A 23,456-nucleotide genomic window follows, 5' to 3' on the forward strand; every position below is an offset into this window, starting at 1 on the left:
CAGCAGGGTTTAAGAAGCTCCAGTACCACTTCCATTTGAAATAAACCCAAAACTTTTCCCATGCCAAGTAAACTGTCAGTCAAAGACTTCTCCCCGGCAATCAAAAAGAAATATATCTAAATTCTACCATAAACTTGCAGCTACACAACCTACTTCTAGCTCCTCTTAAAGAGACGATTACTCTTATGCTTTGGAATATAGAAAGGTGGGGGGGAAGGGAAACTCAAACCCTTGCAAGAATTCTTTCCTCTTGCAGAAAGCTAGTTAAAATAATTTTTTTAGATGTTTGTATTTCTTGCAAAACAGATTAACTAGTATCAAATGAGGACTTGTACAACAGTGAAAAGGATCTTACGTGGAATCAGATTCAGCATTGCACTGAAGGAAGAATCCTACGCTTTTTTGGTGTGGTCTGTCCGGGTAGAGTCGTGGCATAACCATGATCTTCCATGGCAAATTCCTTACAAAGCAGGGAGGACTGAGAACTGACTCGCTCAATCTGTTGAAGCGTTCGACTGTGAACTGAAATGTTGCTTCTGATCGCCAACTTGTGTCTGTAACACACACACATGTACACACAAGATTATTTGAAAAACCTGATGTTCTTCACACCAATATGTCATTTTTCAAAAATCATGCAACATTGGAAGTGACAAAAAAAAAAAACAAACCCAGACCCTGAGAGGCACTGAACTCCTCAGCAACTGAAGTTTCAATATTTTCATTTTGAGAAACACTACAACAACATTCAGGAAAACAGAGCACTGGAAGATGCATTCTGTTTGTACACTGTCTTCTTAAATAATTCTTTAGCACTAGAATTTGCTACCACTCAAGTTTCTTCTAAAACAGTGGGTACAGCAAGACAGAGACATCAAATGCTTTACAACATAAATCACAGCCCACTAACTCTTCTGGTTGTATAGTGTCTTCACAGCCCAGTTTAAGTTAGCTCCTTGCACGAACCAAGATGTGCAAAGGATTTTCACAATCTGTTCAACTGCCCTATTGATACCAAGCCACCATTTCGTTGTTTTCTGCTTGCAACAGCATCTTCTCAAAACAGATGAATCTCATTGGTTGGTTTGGGGTTTTTTTTAAAATATCATACCAGTTTGCTGAAGAATAGCTCAAGAGTAGGGTCCTGTATTTTTTGTGGTATGTGAAGATTTTAGAGATTTTTAGTGGTCTAAAACAAAGCCAAATGAGACACTTATTTTATAGCTTATTTTGACACACACAATTAAACTAATTTTGCCTTCTTCCCACATCCCCAGCTCTTCATATACCACAATCTGTTCTGCTTCTGTTGTACACAGCTATAACAGGGTTCTGTAGACTGCGACAGCTTCAGGAAGGCACAAGGCCGGGCTCTCTTTATTTTGACGTGCCTCATATTGCATGCAGGGAGGAAAAACCTGCAACTTATCCCAACAATTTTACAGGGCAGGGATGAATTACAGAGTATGCACAAGATGCTTCCCTCCTTTTCTGTGGTTCCAACTTAACACCTGTGTAACATGGAAGGATTTGCTACTGGGTGTAGGGAGGTTTGAGTAGCATAGAGGGCAGCAGACAGCACCCATGGTCAGACAGCTATTCTCACACCACCCGCGGGTGATGCAGAACTGAAGCAAGTATGTCACACGTGCACATGTGCAGTAACACCCGAAACCAAAAGCACTGAGGTACAACGACACTAAGCCAGAAATTGATCATGAAATTATGTGACAAGGCACACAGTATACAAAATGTATTATTTCTGTACATGCAAAGCAGTCGTTCACTCAGAAAGCTTTGCATGGCACCAGAGACAGTGTTGAATGATTTTTTTTTTAAAAAAAAAAAAAGGTTGCTACCTTACTTAAAAAATGAAACTCTCTTGATTACAACATGAGACAGTACAAAGATTAGACACTTCAATACAGAAAATTAACAAGTTTTGTCCACAACTGCCAGTGAGCTTTGACAGATTTCACTCTTCTCCCTTGCAAAACAGTTTTCTTTTCAAGCAGTTGTCTTACTTCTGATCTTGATCTTGGCAACACAGTTGGTCTTATTTGTGTATGGACTGACAGCCCTAAGCATTCCCAATTATCTCTTGAAACTAACAGTACTACAGCAGAAACCTGCTTCCTCTCTCCTCTAAACCTGTAATGACCTTTGTGTTACCCTGTGCTGACAGCTTCCTCAGTAACGGAAGAGTTCAAAGGATTATTTTCTCCTCTTCTTCCCTACATGTAAGTGTAGCTAACCAGTAGTCTATCACCTACTTAAAAACTGTTCCCTACCCATTTTACCTACTCACTGTCTGTTGACAGACTAGAGAGCTGGTCTTCTACAACCAAGAGCCAGACAGGCTGCAGCCAAGGAGCTGTATGCTCCCAAACTTGATTCGCAGGCAGAATCAAAAAAATCTGTAGCACAGTTAACAATTTAAAAATCAGTCTTGCATCATGTGTATCTCAAACCAGCTCGAGAACACCTCCCTATTCATGATCAAGATCAGTATTTCTGGGCTTACCCTAAGCTTCCGAAAAATGAGCTGACCAAGTTTGCTTTCTGCCTCCTTTGATGCAGTTTTCAGAGCGCTTTTCAGTACAAGGATGCAGCAGTGCTGCTACGGTGTCAGCTAAAAAAAAGCAGCCCACGCAGCATCTGCAGATGCTTCAGAGTAAAGTTTGCCTGTATTTCTTGATTTCTTTTCAGGAAAACCTATGCATGATAGCTCACCAGGGAAAGGTACTCTTCTCAGTAAAATACTTGAGCAATCACTAGCAACTACTCCACAAAAATGCAGCCTCATAACATAGTTCAACCCTAAAATAGAAGTTTCTTTAAAAATACAAGCCACACCCCCTGAAATAACAACCTTCCTTTCCTTCCAGAAAGTCCATACTTTTAGCAAGTGTAATCAATTAAAACATGCATTATATTAAAAAATGAAGTTTAAATAGTAAGTGTGATGAGGATTCTGAGCACATAAATAAATAAAACCTTTCTTCACCATCACAAACATGTCCACCAGTTTCCAATAAAGACTGCAACTGGCAGCAGAATAACTTAGTAGTGACTGGCAAGTAAGACTTCTATAAATCCCTGAACTACAAATACAACACATGATCCTGAACGCAGGGTAAAAAGAACAGACCCAGCTGACAATGCCTGGTGAAATTATGTGCAATAGATTATTTTTGCTACATGGAAAAAAAATTTTCACTGATGAGATGAATGTCACGTTTAGCACCTTGATAGGACAGAGATCCTTCAAATCAGAGATCCAAATACAGAACATGATCCATTTTAAGACTGAAGTACATATTTAGGTCTTTATTCCTTTGAGAAAAGTAGATTTCTTTATTTTCTTAGTAAATGTTGCTACCTTTAAGGTACATTGAGGTTATTAAAATATTCTGAACCTGAATTATTAATGGAGAAACTGGCTGAATATTCTATGAATATTTTAATAATGATCCAAATACAGCATGCAATACTAGCATATGGCTAAGACTGATGCTTCTGAAAGCCTCCTAGCCTCTGCAATTCTTCACAGAAATGAGACTTCAGTAGGTAATTGCAAAGCTGTGAGTTAATGTTTAGCTAGGGACCTTCTGTTTGAACTTTAACTTCTAAGAGAATTTATTCTATGTGCTGTTTCAAATACTGATGCACTTGCAAACAAAATTTGATCAGAACCTTGTTTTTATTATTTTTTACTTTACTTGCAGAAGCTGCTATTCCAGCTCACAAAGCCGGTTCATTAAGTCATTCTCTGTACAAAACATAGCACATTCCTTCAGCTGGTTCTTTTTAATTGCTAAGACATCATACATAGCAACAACAGGTTCTAGTTAAACCGCCTGGGAGAACACAGCCTTATCTGAAAGTCCTTTTGGTGGTCTACTGCCGCCCCCATTACAGTGTTCTTCACAATGCCTGTGGTTAGTTGCCTAGCAAAGGGGATGAGAGCTGTGCTTTTTTCCCCATCTTATCAGTCATTTCTTTTTGAGCTAAGCAAGAACAAAATCACCTCAAAAGTTTCCTGAACTCAGAAATTCACCAGAAAGCTGGTTTCTATGATCCAGCTGGAAGCATCAACCTTTTATCCCACTATTCACCTCTTTCGCAGGAACCATTAAACTCATTAAGATTTTCACTGAAGAGGTATCTAAATTCTCTTCATGCATTCTTTATCAGCTCAGATTGATCCCACTTGCTATGAACAACAGCAATGGAAAACACAGCATGTTTATCAAAGAGGCCAATGTCTCCCTCCATTTTTTCCTATCTTGTGAATCTCCAAGCTGTCCATTATACATGTACATCATGCTGCAAACTGGGATAACAAGAGAACAAACAGCAAGAGAGCAATTGCACTGATGTGTAAATAATGCAACAGCAAGCAACTAATTTGATTTACAAGACTTGGAAAAGAGACATCATCCGCTTACGTGATGCAAGTCTTCAGGAATGTTTTTGCAATTATAACATTTTGCAATAACACTGTTTTCTATCTGTCTCAATGCAGAGCTATAACAGCACCAAGATATAGCCAGACACTCCTTATTCAAATATGGTAATGAGGAACTATTAAGAGTATTGCTTAAGAATCACATTTTAACCCTGAAAGATGTCCCACAGCAGACTGGACCAAGGCTCCTGACCATACTGAAAGTCCACAAAGACATGAGTGCCACCATAAACCCAGAAGCTTTCACAAGCCTTTTGCCAAATACCTTCAGATACTACTTCTCTCTACTATGACACCTTCATATCCAGTGGTCTGAAAGAAGTCAAGTATTTGGTAAATGACAGAAGCTGTTTTACAGTAAATCAATGTTATTCTGAATGAAGAGGTGTACATCTGATTACTTGCCAGCCACATCATGGCCTGGGTTTCATCAGCTGCTTCTGCAGTTTAAGCGTTTTTTGCTTAATTTGTGCACATATATACAGACCAACTTCTGGACAAATTTTTGTACTAGTTGACCAATGTGTTACCTACTGGCTGTATTGACAGAAAACACCATCAGGCTTTCTAGCTATAAACATCACTACTGAGAACAGAAGTTCAATAGAGCTGTCCTTGCCAGCCAGTGTCAGCCCACATGATCTTCTCTTGCCACCCTCCAAATACCATGGCCCAACAAAGACATTTAACATCTTTTATAACAGGTAACTTGATTTTGATAAAAACATAATTCCCTATTTCAGTCTCAGCTAGTTACTCTGAGCAAGAAATCAAAGCCCTCTGAATGAGATCAGGCAATCAGACAAAAAAAATTCATAGGCCAAGCAGACCTCATTTTTACTTTATTGCGAGAATCTGATGATAGGAAACTTCCTCTTTGCCAACTATACAGCAACAATCCAACCATGCGAAGCTTTTGTCCTGAATTTAAACCATATTCTCTTCATGGAAAATCACTATTTTGTATCAGTATTCTATCGCATGTTCCTTGAATACATGAAAGTAAGCACTTTTTTGACCTTTAACCTCAAACTCTGACTTTTCTCAAACAAAAAAATCACTCAACATTTTGCACAAATCTAAATAAATGTTTAAGCCTAGTCCTGAATGTACTCTCACAAGACAGCATGAAATAAGGAATCAGAAGGGAACAAATCCCACTCATATTTTGTGTCCCTTCTCCCAATTCAGTTTTATTTAGTTATTCAAAAATAAGAGCAGTCCCCCCTCACATCCTCTCCGGGGCGGGGGGGGGGGGGGGGAGATCATTGTACATTTTCCTCACTAAACGTAACAACAGACTTGAGTGAATTACAAACTCATTATCTTTCTTTAAATAAGTCCAGACATATCTACTTAAAAATTCTATGATCTTCTGTAATAGAAAAACCTGTACACCCTTATTTTCATTTAATAGATCAACAAAAAGATTTCAAAAAGACATGTCCCCTTTTATTAACAAGACAACAATACATAATTCTTCTTTTGGATTTGCAAGTAAAAGGGCGGGGGGGGGGGGGGGGGGGGGGGGGGGAATGTTCCTCAACAGAATAGTTACCACTGACTTACGATACAAAGACAAAAACTGATCACAGCTGCCACCTGACGAGAGCAGGACAGATAAGGATTCTAAATGTCCTGAAGGAACTGCATAACTGACAAAATTACTATTCAGCAAAGCACCAGCTGCAGTATATTTAAAGAGACATATCACAGAATGTAACAATGGACAGTATCACTTTCAGCAATTTTTAAATGAGTACCTAGAGAGAGTAAGAGGGGAAAAAATCACAAGCCCTCAGATGCCTAATCCTATTGTACAGCTATGTTAAAAGGATGCCTATACAGAAAACCAGCAGTCATAAGTACAGAGGGTTTCATTTTTTTAATGAGCTGCAGTTCAGAGGACACAGGTAAGACATGGACCATTTGTCCTCAAAAAAACATAAAAATAAAGAAGCCAACAAACCACACGTTTTTATCAAATATTTACTTACCATCTTCCATGTCTTCTTCAGTGTTGTTATGTCCATCAGCCATTGCTACATTCCCATTAATGACAGGATTTTGAGTAATTCTTGGAGGATCATCTGTATCTCCAGCTAACACCAAAAAAAATATAAAAATTAATCAGCTATATTAACATTTCTGTCTCAGGTAGCGTTTATGAGACACACAAGTGGCACACTTTTGTGCAAAACAGTATCTACTTAAACTATCGCACAACAATTGTACTGGTATGTGCCTAACTAAAAGTCCTCAAATAGATGAATACTTACGGATGAAGCAAAAAGTCCGCATTAGCACAGAATACAAATACAAAGAACATAAATTGATTCTGAAGTTTCCAAATGGCCCTACAGTCAGTATCTCATAATCAAGTCTCATTAAATAAAAACAAACGTTCAAATTACTTTTTCTGGCATTCCACATTTTTATACAGATACAAGTTTCTAATAGCTGACTTTCTAAATTAACAATTTACTTTAAGACTTCTTCAGTGTTACTGCTTTTGCTTTTAAAAAAACCCCTAAACATTTAATCAAATGTAACGGTAAGATTTAAATCTTACTTGGGAAAAACTAGAAAGGAAATCCTTTACCATCTCAGGAACATTTTAGAGGTAACGCTTTCCATTTTCTAGCCATCACGGCTATCAAGTTTTGCTACAGTAACTGTTCAAACACCACTAAAACAAGAGATATGAAACAACTCCATGTACTAAACCCCCACTATTTTAAAGATGCATTGCTTTGATTGAACAAGCATCCTCCTGATTTATTCAGCAGCCGAACAATGCCTCCTTCCATTGCTTGCGCACCAAAAGCTGATGGATCATTTCAATGTGATTCCAGGGAAGCGGGTATATTCCTGAATAAACTGGTTTCTATCATCAAACTGCAAAAACTATAACCCCTTGCAACCGTCTCAAGGACAAGCACTACTTAAAAGACACTCTTTAAAGCGCCTGGTAAGCTTCTCTTTGCTGTACCAGTCCTGCTCTTAACTTGTATATTCTACTACACCACAAACCCCCCGACGTCACCGGTTTCGGCAACTAGGAGCAGTTTTATACCCGAAAGCTACACACAAGCCACCGGCTGCGTGGGCAGCTAGGGATGCAGGTAACCTGTCCTACAGGAAGGGAAGGGCTCCCCAGAGGAACGCCGCCCGCTCCGCCACGGCGCTCCCCGGCAGCGCCCCGTCAGCACCCTGGACAGAGCCGCCCTGGCTCCGGCCGCGGCGGGGCTGAGCCCAGCGACCCGCACGCACGCACGCGTGGGGGGGCTCGCGGAGAGGGACGCCGGGCTGTCGGCCCGATCGGCCGAGACGAGCGGAACCAGCCAGCCTCGGCGCTCGCCTCCTCTCTGAACGCGGCCGAACTCCTCCCGTACAAAACGGGCAAACGCACGCGACGGGAAGCGGAAGGAGCTATGGCAGTCCCTGCGTGAGAGTCTTAGAAGCCACGGAAGGAAGGAAGGAAGGAAGGAAGGAAGGAAGGAAGGAAGGAAGGAAGGAAGGAAGGAAGGAAGGAAGGCCAAGGCCACGGCAAGCCAGGTGAGGAGCGAGTAGGATCAGTCACCTTTGCTTCACAGTCCTCCCTCTCCTCAGAGCCACGCCGAGGCGTGTGCAACACGCTTTTGCAGCCTCATTCCAACCCACAGTACGCAAGGGAAGATAACTTTCACAACCGGCATTCCTACTCTGATTATTTACTCTTGTAGTAAATCCACAGAACTAATAACTTCCGCCCTGAGCATGAACAGAAACAGATCAGGTTAGAGACTTACTTCTGGATTAGAGCTACAAAGGATCATAAACCTAATGCTCGAACACAGCTTTCGGAAGCTTACTAGGATGCAGCAAATCTCACCGAGGCGTGAGTGAAATGTATATGCTGAAACATACAGTATGCAGCACCCACAATAAAGTGCGCACCTTTCTCATTGTTAGCGCATCATACTTGATTTTGCTTTTGTAAAGTTTTGATTTTATTAGAAAAAAGTTTGCAGAAGATTGGCTCCTGAGCGATACAGCTGCAGGAGCCTCCGCCGGTAGCTATCAGCACTGGCAGCCCTGTAGCATGGTAGAACAGCAAGTTAAAATAAACATAACTTAATTACAACAAAATTAAGTGGGAGGACAAGTTTAAACTGCTGCAACTCAAGAACAGGAAAAGGGCCAGAGTAAGAAGGAAGGATCACTAAGTTTATTTCCACAGCTTGCTTTTGTTTGTTTGGTGGGGTTTTAAATTCTTTTTAATCTTTTAACAACAGCATGGTGAGGGTCTAACAAGGAAGCTGTCCTCTAGGTCACTTCTATCTGGAAGCACAGAGCATGCCTGCAGCAATGCAACAATTGCTTATACTAAATTAATACTAGGATTTTTTAATTATTAAGTTATCATCAAGGCAACTTAGTATCTAGAAACAAACTGAAGCAAACACCTGAGGAATAGTCAGTTCTTCACTAAAAGCTCATCTAAAATATTCCTTTAACAGAGGATTTAAATGTTGATACCATATTCTACCAGGAAAGACCTGTCCTTAACTAAGAAAATAAAGAGCTTTCTGTGATATACTACTCTACATTCCCCAAAAGTATGAACTGTTAGCAGAGAGGAGAGAGAAAATGCAGAAGAGATGATAGCAAAAGCAATCAACTTAAAAGACAAACACAGGCAGCTTCTGAGAGATACTATTTAGTGATAAGATAAACTGAATCATGATGTATGCCACTGCTGCTTTTTCTGACATATATTGACACTTATTTTGTAACACAGCTTTCAGATATGGAACCCAGATAACACTAGTGAATATTTTTGGCTTCTGTGAATAAAGGAAATTTTTAACTTGTAATAAAATCCAACTATTACAGTAAAATACTTTGCACAAACAAAACACAGTTCTTGTTCAACAGATCTACTAGCAAGCAGTATGACAACATTTATTTTCAACTATAGCATTGAAAACCGGTAATTTATATTTTACTCTGTTGTCCTTAAGAGCTCATAGGAAAGAATTGTCAAATCATACCAAGATTTAATTAAGAAACATGTTTTCCTGCGCCTCAAGCAGAACGATGCCAAAGACTTATTCAATTATGCAATACAGGATTAAGAAACAGAAAAAAATACCTGTCCACACTGGCCAGGAAAACCTTCCTACCAAACACACTACTTAACACACTGCTGTCTTTAATGCAGCTTAAACCACAGTGTGTCAACATTACCCCAGTCATGTCATCTATCAGTTCCTAGACCAAATACCCAGTTTTAATCGTATCCTTGGAATAAACATGCAGTCTATTAATCAACCAAAAGCTAACATAAGCCCCATAAATGAAGATGGTATTACAACAAAGCACGAAGTGACCTTATGAATAAGGAATGTTTTTAACTCTTGAAATACAGTACTGCAAAATATTAAATAAATACAGCTTTCAACACCAGAAATTAGACACTGTCAGACTGTTTGGTGAAGAGCACTTAAGTTGTTTTCTACCTCCCCAAAACGCAACACATACAACTTTGTAGCTACTCCTTCACTACCAAAAAGAATACAAGGCAACATGAAGAACAGTGATGACGATTTCTTCTGAAACATTTTAACATTTAAGGTTATATACAGTTTTCTATCGACTCATGCCACTGCATTACAAACAGACAATACAACTTGAAGTGTTTAAAGGGGGGTCTCTGCAGTTTAGAGGTTAAGACTCCTAAAAAGAGGCATCTCAGATATTAGTGAGTTTGAGCAAAATAAGAGCTTTCACTTATTTACTGAAAGATGATGAATGTTGAAATGAAATCAAGTCTAAAAATTGACGTATGCAACTGGAAAGAAACTGGAGCATGACAATATAGTTTGGGAAGTTAGTAAAGAAGTGTCCGTCACCTTATACAGACAAATTACTGGATCATATATAAATGACTCCACAGGTGCACACTTCTCATTGCTCATTAACAAAGTCTGTCACTGAAGCGTTGAGATGAAAGCCTGAAAGCAAAATGGTTATTGCAATTGATGCTAAGGGAAAAGGTAAAAAAAAAAAGGGGGGGAAAAAAAGGACAAAATTCTCTGAAACTACAGTCTTGCCATGGGATGCTGGACCTTACAGAAAGTACTTTAAAAAAAAAAAAAATCTTATTATGGACTATAAGCTCAACATTATCATACTCAAATACTCGCACTGTTAAGTAATCAGAACAAAAATAGCACCAATGATTAAAAAAGACTACTCAAAAAGAGCTGTTCACATGGATTCGGCTGGTTTAATAAGATGAACTCAATGTCACTGAAAGATACTGCTCTATTGTTCTACTGTTCACAGTAATTCTAATCTACAGGGAAGGAATCTCAAAATTTGCTATATTTTCTTCCTATTAATGAGAAAGCAGAAAAGATTTTTTTTGTCAAGATCATGTTGCTTTTGGCACAACTAAGTCCTGTTACAAGACAGGAGTACCACAGTATTTCACCTCTCTCCAAGATGTAGGATACGTTGCTCAGCAGTAAACACATGCCTGCAGTCACATGTGGACAAAAGCTACAGAATGACTCCACTATTGCAGCAATTAAGTTACAGCAGAATATTGCTACTACTTTAGCAATTATGACAGTGAGCTCCTAATTTCATAGGTTTCAGTCATGACTCATATCACACCAAACACTCAAATTTTGAAAGATTATCTATAGTTTTTGTCATTAGCTTGTGGATCTGGCAGCCACAGAGGAGAAACTGAAGCAGCCTTCCCCGCAGGTTATGAAAAATTAGTTTCCTTTTGAGGTGAAAGAGACCACAGTGAAGGAGCAATAGCAATACTAAAAACTTGCTTACAATTTATCATGCACAACTGCCTCACGATGGAAATCACTAGTACCAAGTACTTTTACATGTCACTACAGGCAGTTTGCATAGACCTCCATGCAGAACTTCCATGGCTATCCCAGAAACAAGGGAGTTGCACTAACAGTGGGGTTAGCAGGCTCAAGAGAAGTCAGTCATTCACTGCTGGCAGCAGCTTGAAGACTTTGACACTCCAAACTTCACATCCAGGGTTGTGCCTTGTACGGGATGGGGTATAAGCTGAAAACACAAGACTTTCTCCCCTGCTGCTGGACTAAATGCACATTCCAGAATAAAAGCCTTCCTAAAAGTTTTTTAAAGGGCTTTTAATACTTTTCAAAAAATAAATAGAACTGTATGTACACCTATGATAAATTTGGGGCGGGTGTGAATTCCAATGGAGGGGTGAAGCTGCAGTAAACACTGAGGAAAGTGACTTACTGAGCAAAAAATATAACATGGTAGGAGAAAAGAATAAAATCAGGCTATGTAAATCTCACTGAAAAACGAACAAAGTCAGTCTTGTAGCAATCAAATTACATCAGCATCAAAGGATATCAATTGCCTGCTAAACACACAATCCAGGTCCAGCTTTGCACCTCAGTGTCAGAACTCACTGGACTGCTTGAAAGCAGAGGAACCTGTAACAACCCCTTGGAGCAGCCCTGCTGAGCTGCTGCTCCTCAGTGCTCACTGCGTAATTTCTCTTCAATTGTGGAACATACTATAATCTCTTCAAAAAGTTTTAAAAAGAAGTCTTTTTAAATACATCAGTATTTTAAATATATTAAATAAACCTCTAAAAGTTTACTTCTTCAGTGAATAATTCAGAATGCCGGTCTCACATGGATAATACCACACAAGTAAGAAAAAAAAAATTTTAAAAAAATCACCATTGCTAGGAATTACAATGAAAAAAACATACAGTGATTTCAAGTGCTATATTAAATATCACCTCTTTTTACCACCAAATTAACCTTTCCTATTGTAACTACTGGGCAGCATATCAAAATACATAATCGAAAAATTCCTAAATCAAGCAGTAAATGCAGTACTTTCTGAAGCAGTTACTGAACTGTGGTGGTGGCAAAGAGGACACCAATGAGACTCGCTCAGAAAACCTTAAAGCAAGAATATTAATTCTTGAAAGCAAACAGGAAACAGAATAATGTGAAGATGAAAAATAAATACCTGACTTTAACTGGAAAAAATGATGCAAACAGGTTACTTCACAACTCTCTGTAGCAAAGACTCCCCAACCATGCCTGTAAGTGGTCTGTGGACAGTCTCTTGAACTAGTGGAACTGTTTTTTATGTCACTATACTAACAGCTCAGAATAAAACTTGTGGGTTCCAGCGACTTGCTTCCCCAAAAGTCTGGAAACCATTGCTACAAAAACCAGATTAACAGGCATTACTCCCAGGAGGCAGAGTTTTTAAAAAACAAACAAACAAAAACCCTCACCAAAAAAAAAACCCCAACCAAACAAAACAAACAAACAAACAAACAAAAAAACCCCAACCAAAGAACAGAAGAACCACACACACCAAAATTAGCCAAACAAGTTCCCAACTCTATGATCTGAATGAAATTAACTTACAATAGTCAATCTTTAAACAACTAGAAGTGTTCAAAGCAAAAATTTCCCCTCACTTGCTCTGGAAGAACTCAGCCTTTCAAAAGTAAGAGAAACTATTTCGCCTCTAAGCCCTACCTGCAGTTAGAATAAAAACACGACTTACTGCACAAAGGGACTCAGGAGTAAAGGAATTAAATGAAGTGTTCTATGCAGTTTCATTTTTTCCAAGATGGTCCTAGGTTGCTGTAGTGAAAACGTAAAGAGGTATCAACCAATTTCTGTAGTTTGGCTGCCTTTCAAAAGGCATCCAAAAATAAAGCAATCCACCTAAAACATTTTAAGAACAAAACAGTAACAGAGTTGGAGATTAATTTGGCCAGTAGAATGGGAGGAGGGGAAAGGAAAGAACAAACCCCCAAGACACTACGGGCTGATATCAAGGGGTAGATAACTGCTGCCACAGATGTTTCCATGAGTTGTAAAAACCATGTAATATGCCTTTACAGCTAAAAGTTAATTCTCACATTAGCAAAATGGTGGGCAATTTGCTTTTGTTTCATTTATTATTTTTCTTCCTTCATGTTTTATTACTTTTTCATTACTTGATCCAGTGTCAAAAGGTGTATCTAGTGATGTAAACCTCTAAACAAGAAAGCTATGAAGGACAATGACTAAGTCTTAAGGGGAAAAGGCTTCTAGAGAAGTATCAGGAGGCGAGAGGCAAGGTAACAGATTAAGGGAGAAAGGTGTTATGACCATAAGAAGTGAGATGAATTGTAGCTAGAGAGACGAGGTTTAAAGGTCTTCAATGCTTTCAAAATTTGCCTTAGCAAATTCAGAAAGAAAAGAAAGAAAGTAGAAAGGATATTTATTTACTAAAGAGCAAGTAGCCAATGTTAGATCTTAAAAAAAATAGAAATAGTATTACGCGGAAGTCTCTTGCCCTCTAATTGTCATCTGAAACAAGTAATTATTGCATTATTGACTGTGAATTGCAAATCCCTCACAGAAGGAGATGATGCTACACAAGACAGTAAATGAAGATGAAAACATTACTGCGATGGGACAACTTCCTGGAAGCAGACTCATCATCTCTGCCATGCCTACAAAATATTTAGCAATGACTAGACAGACAGTAATGCTGCAGCCACCACTTATTACACTGATCAATCATTATATTGCTGTTGCCTTGTAATCCCATCATTATGTCTGCCTGTCCAAAGAGAACATTTTGACAAAACATAGGATGGCAAGACTGGTTTCAAATTGCACCAATGTACCCAATGAATAAAAAAAAAAATTGTATTAATAGGTTACATGACTATTCTTACATAAAACAAAGAAATTATTCTAAGAAGCTCCTGAACACTAAACAACATGCATGAAACATACCAGTCTCTAAAGTAAATAGTATCTGAAACTTCATCCTACTGAGAAATTTATCTTTATTTGAAAATATAAGGGAGGTACAATGTAACTTTGTGGACAGAAAAATAGCTGAGAAGAAATAGACTACACAGAACCTGCTCTATAAACCAGGCAATTTGCTGCAGCAACTCATTTATCTGCTTATCTTTGAAGAGAGAAGCAGTCTGATGGCACTTTACAAAACAAAATTTTAAGTCTTAAAAATGTGATTAACTTCTTATAGACATGTATAAAGGATTTTGGGTATTATCACTGCAATTAGTCAGTGGACCAAAAGCTGCCATTTAAGAAGTCACCCCGAAAAATTTACTAAAACAAACAGTGACTAAATTACTGCCTGCTTTCAGCAGTTTAACTCATTGCTTTATGAATAATTCAGTGTTAAATGAAAGACTGCATGAACCAGAGTTCAGTCTGAACACTAACAACATGCCTGTAATTATCCAACATATTTACAACTTTATACTTTTGCTGAAGGAGTTTGTATAGACAGCCTTCTCACTTTAAGAAATTTTTCATATGCTTTTTAAGCTCCAGGTGTTTAATAACTTGGGGTAGACAGCAGCACCAGCATGAGTTTTCTTCAGTCAGTGATGTTATTTGTCAGAAAGATACCAACCCGCCTGCCTCACTAACCTGGCTTTAACCAATCTACAGTGCCACAACCCCTTGGCAGTCATCACAGCAAGAGAAGATCTGCTGAAAAATCTTTCGTAGTTCCTTTTCTTAGTCTGATGAGCTTTGTTAGCTTAGGTTACACTTCTAGAAAACTATCAGATCAGGAAGAAAGGAAGCAAGACTGCTTCTGGCTCCCATGTAATATTCAAAAACCAGTAACTAGAACAGTTGACAAGACAAATTATTTTCTTCCACGATAAGGAAAGGCTGAACCATCAGAAGTGTCATGACCTATTATACCAACAGCTACTGGACTTGCACTACCTTCTCTTTGCTGTATCTAGAGCAGTAAGACTATAGAAGCAACTACCTTAACTCGTCACGTCTTGTCTCTGCACATTCCAGAGATGGTAATATGATTACATCTTTGCTGAAGACAAGGCACTCAGTCCCAACCTACTGAACACACCCTAAACAATATGTTTTTCCAGTATCACACCCCTTTATGTTTTACTGCTTTACTGAGTAATGGACTTAGCTCTTGCAACCACAAACACTAACCTCTTCGGCAATTATCACTAGAAAGGCTGAAAAACTACTCAAAGAAAAATGAACTTCTGAAACAGGGAAGAAACAGATACACTGTCAACTGGAGCCAGGGCAGTCCAAGCATCACAGAGCACTTATGTTTATACATGACACTATACTCAGCATGCTATAGTGCTGTGATCACATTCTTGGTGTTTTAAAAAAAGACAATTAAATAGCAATTAAAATGAGTTTATTTGGATAACAATATGAGCACGTTATGGGATTGGTGATTATGCTCCCACTGGCAACTCCCTCTTTTCTTGTGAAAGTACAGAAAAGCATACACCTTCATCACCTGGACCAGCATAATTTTTAGTAGTCAGTCAGCTACATACATTTTCAGAACTCACTTCTGTATCATGCTGGATGAGTATAGTCCACAGTTTCACAAAGTTTTGAGGTACATCTATTAAACTAAATACTATGACCAAATGCCTGCTATATACTTAAGCAGCAAAAAGGTTTTGCACATTTACCAGTAATATAAAACATTGCCTTACATGGGTTAGTACGATTACATACACCACTTGCCCAAACTAACTCTGGAGGTAGACTGGTTTTGTGTGGTTACTTTGTTACAAAGTCAAAATGTTATTCGCCATTATTTCAGATTCTGAAATTGCTTGACAATGGATTCATACTTACAGTAAACGCTAATTGCACTGCTCACTCCTGGACTCAGCTTAAAGTATGGTAAGCTTTGCTCAAACTAGCAGTAGCATGGAAAGGTAGCATGTATATATTAAATCTTCTTTATTTCCTAATGCTGACATGATTTTTTGAATGGTTGAAGAAACAGCTGATGTGTCCATGTTAGAGTTTAAATGCAAAAATAATTTCTTAGCAAAGAACAACAATGGATAATAATATGGATTTTGCACTGCAATTAATTTTACAGACACTAGGAGGACACTAGAAGGAAAAAAATTAACTTCTAGCTTCATACCTTAATTTACCTTTAAACAGCACAGATCACTCTGAGCTAGAGAAACTGTGCAATGTGCATATCAGAGACCTCATACCTAGGATCTAACATCTTCCGCATTTCTTCATGTTATTTTCAGTAATGCTTTTAAAGGTCTTCCTTTATCACTGGAGATTTGCTAACACTGATCTTGTTTTACCTCTTCTTCCTTATGCTTTCTGCTGTGCAGAGAAATGGATAGATATGTAAAGTAGGTTCACGGGAATCTGGCAATGTTTACAGGTAGCTAGTAGTTGTGGGACTAGGCTTTTGTGAGAAGAGGGAAAGGCACACAAATCACATTCAGGAGAATAATTTTTAAAACTGTTCTACAGTTGTGAAAAGGCAAGCAAGCAGAGTTAATGATATTTCCTTCTCATCTGACAACACAAGCTTAAATCCAGGCTTCTTTGCCGAATAGTAAAGGAGTCTAAATCAAATGTGCTCACAAGAAATTACTCCTTTTAGGCTAACCATGAAACTACCAAACCTTTTTAAAGGTGGCTATTATAGCAAAGCAGAATGAAATCACAAGCCAAATAATCTACAAACTTGGTCTGTTAGTCCTATGGCAAATCTAGTAAAATGCAAAACCGTCCTTGGGTACACAGTGGTCAACTATGCCATGCCACATGATGCATATGCTGCTCAACTGGGATGCACAACTGGAAGATCTTGGGACTCCCTAAGCGCAGTATCTCACTATATTGTTCTTGAAGCAGTTCTTCTATAAAGAACTACTACTATGGTCTCTAATTAGCACAGTGCACTGAATACGACAATCTGAATTATAATATGGAAGCAGAAAGATACTGTTTATAAGGGAGAACTGTAAATGAAGCCTGCCATGTGTGGAGGTTCGACACTGGCCAATAAAAGAAGCCATGGCAGGCTGAAGGGAACAGGAATGGGGAGGGGCACTGCTGTAGGGCACCCTCCCAGGCCCCCATCTCATGGCTCTGGGATTTCCTGATCTGTAGATGGTGTCTCTGCATTTTAAAATGCCCAATGAGTGTGTGTCCCCACTTTTCAAACTGGTAGATGTTACTAGTATCTACAACATCCCAGGCAAGGAGTGCCGCAGTTTAACTATGTTACACAAAATAACTCTCTTTATTTTCAACCTGCCTTCTGATGCTACATTTGATGTTCTCGGGGTCTTACATTGCTTCTGTTTAACCTTCTCTTGCCACTTATGCTTTCCAGACTTCTAGCACATCTCTCCTCAGTTATCCACATCACTAGGCCCAGACGGCTGCTTGCTAGTCTACTTGGACATTACTGCTACTGTGGCCATTTGATACCTTTTATGATCTTTGCTTTCCTTGTCATAACTTCTTTACTTGTCCTATACCTTTTTAAGATGGAGGAGGAAAGCAAGGCTGTTAACCAGGCTGCACTCAGTGTTCAAGACGTGGAAGCACAGTGAACTTACACAAAGCACATATTATTCCCCATTCACTTCCAAAGGCAAAGCAATGAATGGAAGAAGATTCCATCAGGAGCAAGTGAAAAGGCACAGAGGCAGCCTGGCCAGGCTCAGACACCCTCAGGGTGAGAACAGCAGGGAAGGGAACTCACCATTCCTCCCCTGCCCTAACGTTTAACATAAGCATCTGCTACTGACAGACCTCAAGACACCAGGTTAAACAATTTTTGCTCAATCCAGGGTGGCTAATCTTACGCAAATATGCAGGGTTTCCATAAGAAGCTTTTCAACATTCATACCGAAAAACCCGTTACCAACCTAAAGTTTAAAAATAAAAATAAAATCCAAGATTCCTGACTCAGAAGGCAGTTCTGCACTGTCTATAAACTTTCCTATAGAAAAAAAATGCCTATCACACGGAAGCGTTTGGCACTTGGCATTCCAAACAAGAGCGCACCCAAGTCACGCTTCTCTTCCACTTCAAGAAAAACAATCCCAATTGCCCAGAAGCATCCACGCGGCGTGGGGCAGGGAGCAGGATCAGCCGCGGGCTCCCCACCCAGCCCGACACCCAGCAGGGACAGCTTTGCCTCCCAGCCCAGCGTCGGCGCTTCTGACAGCTTCCTCCTCGTTTGAGCGTGCCGCACCAGGAACTGCACCGCGGATTAGCAGCCGGAGTAGTAAAGCACAGGGCTGAACCAATTAGCATGGGGCTGCCCAGTACTGATAAATCCTAACCTCACGTCAGGGTCACTTTTACAAGTGTAGATTAACTGTGGAGAAAAACGACAACAACAATTAAACCATTCAAGGTTTGGGGTTTTGGTTTTTTTTTGTTAAGTCCTTTATGTGAACCGATACACATGCACACATGCACGTCCTGGTAACAGAGGAACGTTTACTGTTTCCTCCCAGTGATATAAGAAGCACTGCTGCCAAAATCATTATTTTCAATTGAAATTCGGTTTTTGCTATGCTTATTAACATATACGTTTCAAACATAATAGTAAACCATGATTTTAAGAGATTCCTACTACCAAAAAAAAAAATCTACACTTCGGGTTAATTTTACCATTTGTTTTCACTGTAATTAACAAGAAGTAATTATGCTCTCATCTAAAATTAACAACTGCGGAATGAGCAAAACAAAAAACATTCCTTTTTTCAAATGGGATGCTTTACAATGAGCTGGACAAGAAGCTGCTTTTTTGTTCTCTAAGACACAGATTTCAGAGTTTTCTATTCTCCAACAGTTTCCCAAATTCCTGAAAGACACGGTTCCCAGGAGTTTTTCTGAGGTTGTTACTTAATAAGCTCAATTTTCCAACCTCATCTGTTAGCATTGTTCCATGTTCTACAAAAACTTTCCTGAGCTGAAGAGGGCAAGCGGAGAATGAGAATGACTGTGAGAGGAGTGTCTAGCTGGGACACTGGACTTGGTGATATCCCTGGCTTTGAACTGCCATAGAAGGATCAGGGCTGATGCCCCAGGGAGCAGGGAGTGTGGGGTGGTTTACCCCATCCCGCTCCCATTTGGCACAGAAATTCCCTTCCCTACATCAGAAGCGTTCCCATTTTGACCAGAGTCTCCATGAAGATTTTGGGGTCTGGACACTCCCAAGAAACCACAGCCATCACATTTCTGGTCAGCCTTAATTTACTGAATCATCTGCCAGGTGGCTACTCTACCTTCTCGTACTTTATAGCATGAACACTAGCAATTATTAAAATAATTTTAAAAGCCTTAACAGAGGACTGAACCAAGAGTCTTCCTCAGTGTTTACAACAGAACCATTACTTCCCAAAGCAGTTCAGGCTTTCTTCAGCATTCACTTTTAAATAAGATTTAACCTTCATTTTCCCTTTCCATTCTGACAGCAACCTTTCTACCCCCAAGTGTTAATGCAGGGAAATAATTATGTAGGCTCTGAGAAACAGCTGATCATTGTTGTAAAATGTTCTGAAGATCAGCTTCTCTTTACTGCTTTGAAGATGTAAGTTACTGTACTGAAAACATCCAAATGTTAGCAGATGCCAAAATTAGCACTAAAACGTGTTAATTATTTAATATTGTCTACGTGAAGAAAAACTTTCTTCAAACAACAAAGCTGAAAAACTGTTTTACATAGAAAACATATGGAATCTCGGGTGTTAGCTTCTATTATTTACCAAGGAATTCTTAAAAGAATGCAGAACAGGAATTTTATAATCCTCAGTTAAGCACTCCACTGACAATTTTAGCACTTTTTTGTCAGCAATTTTAAGTCACTTTTTTTTTTTTTAATGAAAACAAAAGAAAACATTTAAGAAGTGACAGAAAAATCTTTTCCTGTTTAACTATTCAGTATTAAATAGCCAACCAGTTGTTCTGGTGGCAAAAAAGGCTGCCATGGGACCATGTAGCGAAGTCTGCTTACTAGTTAAGCAAGCACAATCGGAAATGAACTTATACTTTGTATTCTAGAGGAAACAATACACATACAAAAGAAGGCACAACGATACATGCATTTTGAGGCTAACTTTCTTTTTCAAATCCTAATACAAATGCACCAAAATCAATGAGGCAAAAGAAGTATTGTCTACTCCTCCATACCCACATTAGCTGAGAACAGCTAAATTCAGATCTCCAAATCAAGCTACTTGGAATACAAACAAGAATAAAGAAGAAAAAAAAAAAATCTACTGATAAACACTGGAGCACCTGTAAGGCAGCAATCATTTTTAAAACTCTTCTTTATCACAGACAGAGCTTCTTGAACCATTTACATCATACGGTAACATCTGCAGCTGCAAACTTCAAAACTACATGGTTTATGCAAATCATGCAAACAACTGTTTTAGAAACAGAAATTTGAGAGACACATTCAAGAAATGAGACCTTGCACCTATGCAATTTAGATTTCATCTTGCAGTGCAACCAAGTGGATGAAGGGTGGAGGGATGATGCTTTGGATGGAGTTTATTTTATATGCTGGGGCTGTTGCATATTTCAACACTGTCATTAATACCCTGATGTGTCACCACCCCAAATAACCACCCAAATTAGTTTTTTCCTGAAAAGGGAGACAAAACAAGTTGGTCAGAATTCTTCTCCTCTGTCTTTGGAAAGCCAGTTACCTCACATCTGGCAGCAGTTATAACCAGGACATTTTTGAGCTAAAATACATTCTGAGGGGAAAGTTGTACTTCACTGCTCACATGTTTGTTGTGTATTTACTTTCTTATTTATTACATACTACATTTTATTTTTTTGTTTCGTAAGCCAAATCCTCAGACAGTATCTCAATAGCTTTCTGGTCAACTATTCTTAGAGCATAAAGGCAACAAGACAGACTTGAAAATGTGTTTTAGAACAGCTGACTACTGCGTGTCTCCCAGTGAATTACATCTTTCTTATGCTCTGCAAAACACCCTAAATCCACAAATACACTCCCAATTTCAATACTCCATTCTTTCTGGCAAATCTTCCCAACTACTTCTATTTTTGCTCCATTGCTAGCGCCACTCATCTGAAGCAAATTTTGAGGACTTCCAAAATTAATTACTGCCTTCCTGCTTTGCCTCTGGCTAGAAGCTGGTATAAACATCACCACCGAATTAAGCTGTATCTCAAATTCCTTATTCTATTGACGATGAATGATTCTTCCTTTGTCTCAGGAAAACTGTAAGTCCCTTAAGTCTTCTCCCCACCCTTTATTTTTCTCTCTAATAATGCAGCATTTGTGGCCTGTGTCATCATCAGCCACTACAAACTCACACACAGCTGGGACAGAAACCCTTACTACTCACACTTCCTTTGCTCTAGCTAGTCCATTCACATTTCCTGCTATAACTTTTATCCCACAAATGCTCTCAGTGTTTTGAGAACACCCCTCAAGCATGCAAAAGCAGGGGGTTTTGTCAGTCATCCCTACTACTGGATCCTCATTTCCTCTCTTTTTCCTGGACTACTTTTCCATAGCTTTAAAACCACTAACAGTTTTCCTTGAATGGGGGTAAGCATGGGACAGTGCATGGCAGTGGATCACAGGGGAGGAGAGAGAAATAAATCCAAACATTGAGGTATATACCACAAACTCTCTAGTATGTAATTCCTGCCACTTCCTCAGCTCCAGACCTTTTTCACAAAAATAAATAAATAAATAGTTTAAGAATCCATAAGGATGTTTCTCCTTTCAGAAGCAGAGAGGACACCATTTAAGAGATCTTCCTTAGGAAATAAAAGTACATTAAAAAAAAAGTATCTGCAACTAGTGTGCATTATTTGAAGGTTTCTCATCTAAAAGTTACCATTTTTTTTAATACCTCAAACTGACAGAATCAAAGCAGAGAGCTCCAGTTTAAATGTCATTACAGTCAGATCTGACCCAAACCTGAAATGAGCGTCAGATGTTACTGGTCAAAGTAAGAATAAGACCAGGATTTAAGAATTACTAGAGACAGTAATAATTCAATTGCAACGGTTATCCATGCAGGAATACCTTTCCCCTTCTGAAAGGGGAAAACTTCTTTCAGAAAAAAAAAGGAAAAGACATGCCATGCCATGCCTTTGCAATAACAATAAGAAAAGATATGAGACACAACAAAAAGACAAAACAGACTGGGACTGAAAAAAGAATGGTTATTTTGCTGGAGGTTATCAGGGAGGAGAAGCTGCACTCCAGGACACTGCATTCAGACCAGCAAAAGAATGAAACCAACCCTTCGATACAATATTCAACTATTTCACCTACAAAAATCAGGTGCCTACAACTAAGTGGCAATGTGTTGTGTTTATCAGGGTGGTAACACAACACTGGCATACTTTTAACAGTTAAGCTACACAAAAGGAAATTTATCTGTCTTTACCTGTTTAAGCTTGCTCACAAACCCCATCAGACAAAATTCATTGTCTAGATATTTACCTAGCAGATACTCTTTTTTCACCCCTATTACATCCTTTGACCATAAAAATGCTAAAATAAACAAACATACTCATGTTTTGATTTGCTCTAAATCATATGGCCAAATTCAGGTGTTTCAATGTCCCTGTGGAAGTTTTACTGTGGAAGCATTTTCAGCACACTTTTTAAGATCAAAGAAACCCCACAAGACCAAAAAGAGAGAGACACAGACAAGCAATAGGGTGAGTAGATGTCTGTCTCACTTTGGCTTGCACAGCTGGGGTAAACAAGAGACTTCACTAAACATCCAGATGATAATCTGTGGGATGCTAGAGATCTCTGGGATTTTACTAGAGAACTTCTATCAAGCTGTAGGATCTCCCCATACTCCTCAAGGTAAGGCCCTGGAACTTAGCCCATGCACAGCTGTATGGCAGGAGAGAGGACGTCCACAGCAAGGACCAGACTGCATGCAGAGGAGAAAAAACACACCCACTACTGCTGGGTTGCACAATCCAAGACAAAAAAAAGTGTTCCCTCATTGTACAAACCACTGCAAATGCCACCCTCTCTTCTTTGAAAATTAAAATTACTTCCTTCAAAGTGTTGACACAGAATAAATGACTGTAGAACAAAGAGAAAC

The 23,456-nt window shown here is 39.0% G+C and overlaps 1 protein-coding gene across 1 annotated transcript in view; it reads right to left on the reverse strand.

The window, feature by feature from the left end:
* USP7 (ubiquitin specific peptidase 7) overlaps positions 1-23,456 on the reverse strand; it is a 77,234-nt gene that overhangs the window by 38,222 nt on the left and 15,556 nt on the right. Inside the window, exons 2-3 of the mRNA XM_049835568.1 lie at positions 6,469-6,573; positions 356-554 (exon numbers count right to left, since the gene is read on the reverse strand). Coding sequence (XP_049691525.1) covers positions 356-554; positions 6,469-6,573 — 304 coding nt within the window. The remainder of the gene's footprint in view (positions 1-355; positions 555-6,468; positions 6,574-23,456) is intronic.

This window comes from Accipiter gentilis, chromosome 33, assembly GCF_929443795.1.
Source record: "Accipiter gentilis chromosome 33, bAccGen1.1, whole genome shotgun sequence".
Taxonomy (NCBI): Eukaryota; Metazoa; Chordata; class Aves; order Accipitriformes; family Accipitridae; genus Astur; species Astur gentilis.